Below are 10,778 nucleotides of genomic sequence, written 5' to 3' on the forward strand. Positions count from 1 at the left end.
GCAGGGGGGGAGGAATCATGGAACGATAACTGATAGACAAAAATAGAATTTACTTTTCATTGTACAAGCTGGATGGAATATCTTTCATTAGTTCACGCAAGTATTTCCATCGGTTATAAATGACGTTCGAGAAGCGGAGAGATAAGTAAAAATAAAATATTTGAAAAGTTACAGAGTATCGTAGCGTAACGATGACAGAAGACGAGCGGTGAACGCGTGATTTATAGGCGCCTGTAGACGCGCGTGGGCAGACAGCGAGAATAGAGATCGCCGTTAATGTAGAAATAATTAATCGACGTTATATATAATGAATGAAGATATTGGGGGCCGTTCGCGGACACGTTTCGAAATATCTGAAAGAGCAGATCTCGTTGTGACCAACGCGGAAACACGTGATTTATATGCAGTTGGTGGCGGAGTCACGTGTGAGCGGCCGTTTAAAAACAGAAGCAACGTTCGACGAGTTAAAAACAGAGCCAGTGCAAAAATACGTGTGCTCGTACGATAACAAACCGTCGCGGCCGACGAACGCATAGAACACATACGAAACGGGTATGATAGATTTCCCATTTCCAAAAAAATATTTAACATGGTTCTCAAAGAAACATAATAAACCATTTACACGCCGCGAGCGGATTTAAACCGATTTCCGAGCAGCTGTCGCTAAAATTATATGACGATAACAGCAAAATGTTAATAGTTCTAATGATGCTCGTTTGAAATTCGAACGATGATTGGACATTCTGTTCAGAAAATTTTCTTGATAGACTCATCAGGCTGATGCATATGCCGATGGCAATTCATATTATTATATGAGATATGATAGATTCTTATAAATAGAACAAATTTACTTGATTACACTAGTCATTCTTTGTAGGCTTACTTTGAGAAGTGACACGATGGTTTCTTAGATGACCAGACCGCGGAATTTATGCATTTTTGCAAAAATTGACCAGGTGGAATATTAAACAATTAATTAAGAAATGTTTTATTTTGCATTATGATCGACAGTCTAGGTGTAACAATATAAATAATATGAATATTTCATCATTCTATTTTTAATCGAACAAGTGATACATTTTTCATATCTCGTAATTAGTGTACAACAAAATATAAAATTAATAACTTAATTGAAATCGAAATATTAAAATCTGAAAAAGAACTTTTTTTTCAATAAGTCAACGGAGTAAAATGATTTTCTTCCATGTTAATATCTATAAAGAAGAGATGAAATTACAATAAAATTGACGTATTGGACATTTGTTACGATTTTGATATGCTGGAAGCACACTTACCGACGAAAGTTAAGAAACATATTACATAGATGCATATTGTTGGATGTGGTAAACATACGACAGCCCTTAGCATTGAATGAAAATTTGTGCTGTGTCAACAAAGATATTTATTTGATTTTTTTATAATTTTTCAATTTTTTATTTTCGCTTTTTCTATTTATTTTTGTTATTATTTTTTTATTTGTCTTATGCATTAAATAAAACAATATTAGCAATGTGTTATATGCTTTATGTGTAATAATACTTTCAATTTTATTCAAACGTTAACAATACGTGAAGTTCCTTAGTTTTTGTCTGTTAGTGTATACGAAGGTGCACATAGACTCCGCGACAAAATCTGTAATGTATTTAAGTACTTTGTGCATAGGTACGTAAACAACATGCCTTTCTTAGTAACTTGTGAGAAAACAGTCACCGACTGTTTACATTGCCTTCCAGGAATTATGTTTGTTTATGTTAAAACTGGGTGCGACAAAGTGATAGGACATGTTGTAATATTTGAGTTAGTATCTAAACAGCAGTCGAAACGAGTGGTTCTAACATTGTTATTGTGCTTTAAGTGTTCCTTAATTTCAGCAATAATTACTAAATTATTGTTATAAAAACCATGAAAATGGGACAAGTTATTCGATTACACGAAATAAAAATGATTTTGAATTAGGAAAAAGAAGGCATAACTTTATCTAAAATATCAAAGTTAGTGGACGGAAAAGCCGACATATAATTAGAAATTTATTTTAAAAAACCCTAGAAATTAGAGAAAGAGAAAGATCAATGTCGTCCAAGCACTACAAGGGATTGTAAAAAGCTTACAATTCTAAGAACTCCTTAAAATTCAACGTTAACTGCGCATCAAATTACTTGTGAAGCAAGTGTATCTAAAAATATAGGAAAAGTACCACGTAATATTAGAATATTTAAAAAAAATATTTAACGAAGAAAACTGAAAAGAAAGACGCCGTTGACAAAGAAACGCAAAGACGATCAGATGACATTTGCTTGAGAAAATGTGAGATGGAGGAAAATGTGGAGGAGAGTTATGTTTTCAAATGGAAAAAGATTTACATTGAACAGCCTTGATAGCTGATGATATTACTTTCATGATCTGAGAAAAGATCCGCAATATCAAATTAGATGTCAAATGAGAGGTGGCGGCATTATGGTTTGGGGAGCGATTGGTATCAAAGATAAAATAAATGTTCGATCCATAAACGAAAAAATGAAAAGTGTGGATTAGGTAAAACTCATCGATGACGAGATAAGGATACATGCTACACGGTGAAGAGTTGAACAATTCGTGTTTCAACAGGATGATATAGCCGGTGCACACTGCCAAAATTGTAAGAAATCATTTTCATGGAAATAAAATGAAAGTTCCGCAAGGTCGCCGGATTTAAATATTATTGAAAATGTATGGGACTATTTAACCCGTTATATTGTATATAAGTTATATTATATATCTCAAGGTGGGAAGCAATTTCATTCTAAAAATCGCTAAAAATCGCAATTGAGGAAGGTTGAAATTCCATTCCAAGAAAGTTCATAGAAAAGTTGTATAAAAGTTTACCTAGATTATTAGAAGTCGTAGAAAAAAAAGGAGAATGTACACGCTACTAAAGTTCAAATAAAACACCGTTCTTCCACTTAATTTTCATTTTTTATCAACATGTCTTATCATTTTGTCGCACCCGTTTTTCACATAAGTAGATATATTTCCTGAGAAACGATGTAAACAGTGGCCGCTTTCTCACAAGTTACTAAAAAAGGCACATGGCTTACGTACATAAAGTGTCTCCCATTAATAAACACTTAAATAATACAACAAACATAATTTTAAAAAATTTTTTAAAACTAGAATAAACGATTTGAATTTTTTTACATGATAGAGGGATTAGTATATTAGACAATGACTAAACTACTTTGTTACAATTCTGCTACTAATTGGAATGACAAAACAAAATAAAAGACTCTCGTTTTTTTAACTGTTTTATCTGAGCCTATAACGAAAATTTAAAAAATGCGTTTCGTAGATTTCGGTAAGTTATATGCATGCTGAAAATTTCATCGAAATTTTTATTTTCTTTTGTCATTCTAAACAATAAAGAGAAATTTTATTAAATTTATTAAATTTTTAAAATTTAAAAAAAGCATTCATCATAAAGAAAGCAAGTTATGGAATAGTAGACTGGTCGCTAAAAAAATGTCGTTCAGTCCAGTACTAAAAAAGTTATTGCATTTGTCTGAATATTAATGGGAATCACTGTATGTATCAAATCTTAAATACATCACAGATTTTGCACGACTCGGAAAATCGGCGGTTGTCCTATCATTTTGTCGCGGATGTACATAATAGTAATAAACATGCATAATGAAAATAATAATATTAACATAATAAAAATGTGAAACAGAAATCAGAAAAATCCTGAGTTATCAGAACGTTCGACCAAACTTCGCTATCTTCGATGAAAGAGAGGAAACAATGGTGTTATTATTAATTCGAAGGTTGCAGAGTAACCGGAAATCCCACGACCCTCTCTTTATTCATCGTACACTCGAAACAGACGATGTTTAATCCGATCCACTTACTTTATTACAATTATCATACCGAGCGTTTCTATTTTACATTTACATAGCCCGTTGCAGCAGTGACAAGATAATAAAAATTAATCGAATATATTAATAACGTTGATGATAAGTCCGGCCGAGCCGTTCATTAATGCGGAAGATGCATGTAAAGTAACGCATCAATTGATGAAACGCTTTACGTAACTTAATTTATCTGCCAGATAGATTCTTACAATGGGGGTTCTCGGAAACTGTTTGGAGAATTCCCTGGAATTAATCTGCTTTGGTAAATTACTTAGGAAGTTCAAGCGGTAGCCTAATTCTTAGATATTTCTCACCGTTTTTAAATTAACCATTTGCACTCGAGCGGTGACCCTGGAGTATTATTCAAAATTGTCATATCACATTCCAGAATAATTTGTTCCCTATCAAATTTGCATAGATTGTAGGAACTTGTTAAAATGTAACTAAATACTGTAAAACAGAAAAGCTATCTTGGATTTAGAGTAGAGTTTCAAATAATTCTTTTCGATAATACAAATAATTCAATTCGTTATTTGAAAATGCAAATAATATCGATCCAATTGAAATAATAGCATTTTCAAATAATAAATGATTTCGTTTATTTTTTATTTCATACATGGCAAAAGAAATAATTCTCAAAATAAATATGCAACGAATGGAGTTTATCACATCGATTTGCTTTTCATTTGAAAAAATCTTCACAGCAATTTGCTTCGAGGAAGCATTTTGCTTTTCTGAGAAAGTTCATATTTAATAGATTTTTGTCATTATTGGATTATTTCACGAATTTCAGTCGAAAACAGATAATTCACCCAATTTCGACAAAATCTTCAAAACACATTTATTAAATTTTCATTATAGGCTCAGATAAAAAAAGTACATAATTTCTTAACTTTCTTATCGTCCCAATCAATCGCAATGTAAAAAAATTTTTACTCATTCTTTAGAAAACTAATAGGTTCAACGTTCCAAAAAAAATTCAAATCAATTGGACCAATTTTTAAAAAGTTATTCCGCTTGAAAATGTGTTAACATACTTTCCAACGTAACTGTACGTACAAAAGTTGAAATGAAAAGAATTAAACATCTTTCATTAGAAAAGAAACTTTATGTTCTGTTGCAAGGACAAAATAAACTTGAAGTCAACGATTTCTGGAGATTTCAACAAAACGGATAATTGATTTTCCATAAGTGGGCGAAAATGTTAATCCAACGAATCTATTATAATCGCATGTGAAATACCGTTGAAATAAAATATTTCAGAGTTCTTCCAGGGGAATAGAAATTTCGGTTAGCGAAACGCGCGACACGAAGATGACACGGCTCAAGATGAGTGACAAAGCGGCAGAAAGATAATTACGGACACGTCATTTCCGACGAATTTCGACCGCCTTTATGTCACAGACGTGTAATTAAACGTCCCCCATCGTTACTTTAGATATGTGGAGGAGCAGAACAATTAGAGCGATTAACTCGTAGCTGTCTAAATACAGCCGCACTCGAAATTACGGCTACGAGAAAAGTAACAGGATGGCGGGATTGCCCAAAAAGTTTAGAAGTTTAGATCAAGCAGTGTCGGGTATTTCTGTCCGGAAACAGTCATAATTCTGAAGACAGCACGATACGCAAAGTTGGTTGGGCAACGTACCGTCTGTATACGCTCTGTATTTTACCACGGCGAAGTTTTGGTTGGTTTATATATAGGCAACGTTACAGCACCAGCTCGAGAAAACTCGAAAAATTCTCATCGGGGTCTGTCGAGAATTTTCAAGCTCGCCAACTTTTCGGAACAATTAAAAGTTTCTTTCTGACGCTGTCTTCGCTCGTCCAATATCGGATGGGCAACTCTAATTAGCACGATTTTGACGAATATTACGGTGAACGTGAATCTCACCAAAAAATATTCGACGCGCAATGTTTATAACAAAAAAAATCCACAAGTCTGTCTAATAAAAAATGATATATTAAGATATTATATACAAAATATATATATATATACAAAATTGTATACAAAATAATATAATGATATAGCTTAACTGTGGACCAGTTTCATTTTTTTCTATCTTTCTACAGGCTAAGTTATGTAACTCGTTTACCTTCATTTTTCTTGTAACCTACATGTTGTGTAAAAAAATGTTTCGAACGAAAGTTGTTTGGTATAAAGGGGAGTGTAGACAGCAACAATTGATTTTTTGCGATTTTCTATTTTTATCAAAACATGAGGATCGCCTTGAGTTTTTTACCGTAACGTGCAACATTTAATCATGTCATTCGAAAGTTGATTAAAACAACACATCTACAATTTTGTAAGAGAAAAACGAAAATGAAATTTTGCTGACAATAAAATCAAATGTATTAGTGTACTGATGTATACTTCACGACTAAGGGACACATTTTTTTCCATTTTAAAATTGGTGATTGTCGTATTTAATTATTGGTTATTTTTGGTACAAAACGCAATTTGCTAGCACAAACAGAAAAAATGAAAGAATGTGCAAATTATGCTAAACGTCGCACAGAAAATAAGACGCATAATATATGTACTATGTGCAATGTTCGTCTTTGCTCTACAACCAAAAGAAATTCCATCGCAGAATATCATAATTAGCACATCATTTTATATAGTAATTTTATTTCATAATTTTGTATTTTATTTTAATTAACATTTTATTATAATAAATAAGAGACATTGCATAATAAGCCTAACCATAATTTGTGTTACCTTTATAGTCCATTGGGAAAAATATTTTCTATAAAATTTCAAAAAAACTACACATTGTTATGTATTTTTTTATGATTTTTATTTATTTTACGTCTAAAAACAAACTAAAATAAACAGTTACATACTAATATTTACATATTTTATAAGGTATACGACAACAAACATTACTATATAAGAATTTTTCGTACCAAATCATCGCAAAATTGATAAATTGTTGTTAAATTCAAAATTGACAAAATAAGATTGAATGATCCTGGTACTATTATTTTCTTAAAAATAATTATAAATCCTATGTAAAACGTGCAAGAAGATGTATTGATTTAATTCTGGATAAACTGTAGATAAATTCTAGAAAGTTAAACATTTTACTACAAAACTGGAAATGCAACGTTGGGGTCACTCGTGGTCCTAACATGCCAGTTAAAGGTTAAAAATCTGTTGCAAAAGATATAACATAAAAGAATATTCAGTTGTACATATCAAATTAATAATAAACTCAAAAATTCTTAAAGCAGAAGAAATTTTATATTGGTGAATTTATCCATAAATGATAATTGGTATTTAGTTACAACTAATATACGATATTGCAAGTATACATTAACAACATTAAAATAGTAATAAAATATTGGCATGGTAAAGGATGATAAAATATTAAATTCTGTAAAAACTGCTTATAAATGAAAATTACGATGGATTTAATTCCCACAGTCGAATAAACAGGAAATGCAACTCGTGTTCACAATGCAGTTGCAGTAACAGCGCTGCGATAACACGAGGCGCCGATAAAACACTCCGAAAAAAACGCAGATGCACATTAAGATTCGACGAGCAACATTATGCTTTAATAACATGCCACGTAAACCATGCAAATAGGAACTTTCGACTCTCAATAGAAAAACGTAAACAAATCAAAATGTGAATGAAGAAATCTACGATACCAGGAAGCCTTTAACCTATTCGATCACGTTGTTTCGGAGCAGCATGTTCATCGAACGAAATATCTGTCTCTAAGTCATTGACGAACAAATACTTCTAACGAAAATTAAGAGGCTTTTGTTCTAAATTGAAATGACGTCATTAGTTTCGAATAATCGCCGGTAATAAACAATTTTTAAACAGAAACCTAACCTACAATAATTGAAGCAAGGTTACGACGAAGGAAGAACGAATATTTGTCGACTTACCTGCATGCTGTCTGCCGAAATAATTTCCCCGGAAAATCTTCTCGCCATTTCAATGGCCAGACGAGATTTTCCAGTACCCGTGGAACCAAATATCGTCAAAACAGGCACACGCGACATATCGACGTTTTCACAAATATCCGCTGGTGTACGAGACTGCGCGTGCGCCGACCTATTTCCCATGCGCTCCTCTTATCCTGTTCATTCGACCACGTGGTACGGGAAAGCGGTAGATTTCAAAACATTATTTACCTTGCAAGTAAGGATCGATTGAGTTATGTATCTTTTCAAAGTTCTGTTTAAAACATAGACTGCACAGAACGTTTTCATCATACGTATTCATATTACATATTCTGATAGAAACCGATAAAGAAAAGTCCTTCGAAAAAATGTTCCGATAGGAAGAGAACTTTTTCTGTAGATTACAGAATATAAATTGGGAATTTGTTTATAACGAAAAATAGATATTTTGTTCATCGATGCATTGTAAGAAATACCGTACATTATTCAATGAATAGTAGTATACTCACAGAGCTTTAAAGAAAGTACATTATTTTATTGTAATATTGCTTTAATAATTTGTTTAATGTAACTTCTAAATGTACTATGATTAGTATTTACACAGAAAAATTGTTCATATTGTTGTGTGTAAATAAACATATTAAAACATTACAAACAAGTTACCTATATATTTATAATAAGTATAAAATGTAATAAAATATTATTTTCTTTATCAAAATCAGATCATTTACTAAAACATATACTTAATTTTATTTACGATCACGTAATGTTAATTTTATTTACGATTGCGTATCAATCATTATAAAATACATAAAAATGATATTGGTTAAATAAAATAAAAAGAAAAGCATATTGTATTTTATGTAGGAGTTCCAACAAATTTTCAATTTCTATCGATAATAATCAAAATAATTTTTTAAATAGAGAAACTAACAAAGCTAATAACGATAAAGTGTGTATCTGATGTTCGTAATTCTAACAACGATCAATGTAAGAGCACAATCAACCGTAAGTGCTTATTCGACGCGAGTAAATATAAAAAATATTGCGCAATCGAAAAATGATGAAAATCGCAATTCGTTGCAAGTATGTGGCGCCAGGAAAACGAAAAAAAGAATGTCTATACTTGTTACTACTATCATTATACAATGCACTATTGCAACATACTGCAACGTTAGAACCCCGACAATTTCAAACGCAAATCACGTTTACGTTGATGAATGGTGTCAACATTTCGCAGCGCTGCAAAATCAGCTGATTAGTTCAGCTTGAGACGTAGATTTCAGAGCTCCCTGTTACAGAGAAATATGTAACATTGGCGAAATCTGTTCGTAAAAATGAAAACCACTCAGCGCTGCGAAATTTCGCTGCGCAATATTAATACATCGATGACAGTGCACAAGATATCATTAGTAGTTAAAGTGGCAAGAACGTTTACATATTAAAACTGCAGTTCGTGGAACTTTGTAACAAAGTGACGTGGTATTCTTGGCAAACATTGTCACATTTGCATTATCAATAGACTGGAACAGAAAATCTACAAAATTGTATCATTAAAATACTATTCTTCTAGCAGTGGCGAGTATGACGAGTACTACAGTAATGTCTCTCTAATTGACGCTCAGATTGTCCCCAACTGTCGCTCAGCTCGTATACAAAAATAGACAATTTGGGAATAGGAAATACCTCTATTCAAGCCTTATGGCTTGTTTTTATCGTTATTGACAATCGGCGATTACAAAAATGAGCCGCGACGCTCGAATAGTCGTATCTCACTCTTCCCAAATTGTCCATTTTTGTTTAAAAGCTGAGCGAAAATTGTGGAGAATTTACTGTAATTACTGTGGTATTATCTTCGTGCTTCAGAAATACTTCTATACATAATATTGTACAATTTCTATGCATAAACTACATACCAGCGTGAACACATTCAACATCCTTTATTTTTTAATCCATTCTAGAGTAACACGAATGATAACACATTATCGAATTTGTGATTAGACTATGAATCTTCGTGCAAAATACAAATACTCTACCTCGTTTGCAACGAACATGAGTGAAATAAAAATTTATGTTCAATCTTAACAGATTGAATCAATTGAAATTACTGGAACAGCATTGTAAAATTTTTGCCTTGCATTTAATGTGTTGTAATCAACCTACAGAATCTTTGTCATACATGCATAAAATCCGCAGCCTAGCTACGATAGTTCGAATCAAATTCTGATATTGCTTTCCTAACCAGGCGGCAATGATATGTAACATAGAGTTTTCTGGCACAGCTGTTTGTTATCTAAGGTTCAACGAATCTAATTAAATGTACAGGGTGAGACTCGTGACATGTATCTCATAACATGTTCTCCGTAACTATGTATTTTAGACCCTATTTGATATAATACCTTTTTATGTAGGATTCAACGCTTTATCCGAATTCGGGAAGGAATATTAACTGTTTCGTTTAAAAAATTCCAGATGACCTTCGCATCTTGGTAAAAAGACAAAATGACATAAAACTGATTTGAATACTATTTATCTGCCTGGAAACCATGCAATTTCTATATGAAACACTTTTTCGTACGACAAATATTTTTTATGAGTTATTTGATGTCGAAACTCGGCCTCTATATCGTAACAGCACTCAATTTTGGACAACGTTTCCGACACACGTATTATTGTTCGGAATACAGAACACGTATCCTAGATAAAGAGGTGTTTGTACAGCTGACTGTAACTGACTAATTATGTCTACATATTAACAGTTACACGTTACACATATTAACAGTTAAGGATGAAGACGTTTTCACACTTGTATTGCTAACGTTTCCGAGCCACATTCGTCGTACCTATCAACGAATCGAGTATAAAATATGAACTGTATGGAAAATGTAAAACACATTATCGTAAACGTGTAACGAAGCTAGCGAAAATTTCTTTTTAAGTTAAACTTCAAAATCTTGACAACACGTTCAA

The 10,778-nt window shown here is 32.3% G+C and overlaps 1 protein-coding gene across 1 annotated transcript in view; it reads right to left on the reverse strand.

Annotated features, from left to right (window-relative positions):
• LOC117219431 (tRNA dimethylallyltransferase) overlaps positions 1–7,951 on the reverse strand; it is a 199,861-nt gene extending 191,910 nt beyond the window's left edge. Inside the window, exon 1 of the mRNA XM_033468595.2 lies at positions 7,791–7,951. Coding sequence (XP_033324486.2) covers positions 7,791–7,907 — 117 coding nt within the window. The 5' untranslated portion in view covers positions 7,908–7,951. The remainder of the gene's footprint in view (positions 1–7,790) is intronic.
• Positions 7,952–10,778: the final 2,827 nt, after the last annotated feature.

This window comes from Megalopta genalis, chromosome 2 (assembly GCF_051020955.1).
Source record: "Megalopta genalis isolate 19385.01 chromosome 2, iyMegGena1_principal, whole genome shotgun sequence".
Classification (NCBI taxonomy): Eukaryota; Metazoa; Arthropoda; class Insecta; order Hymenoptera; family Halictidae; genus Megalopta; species Megalopta genalis.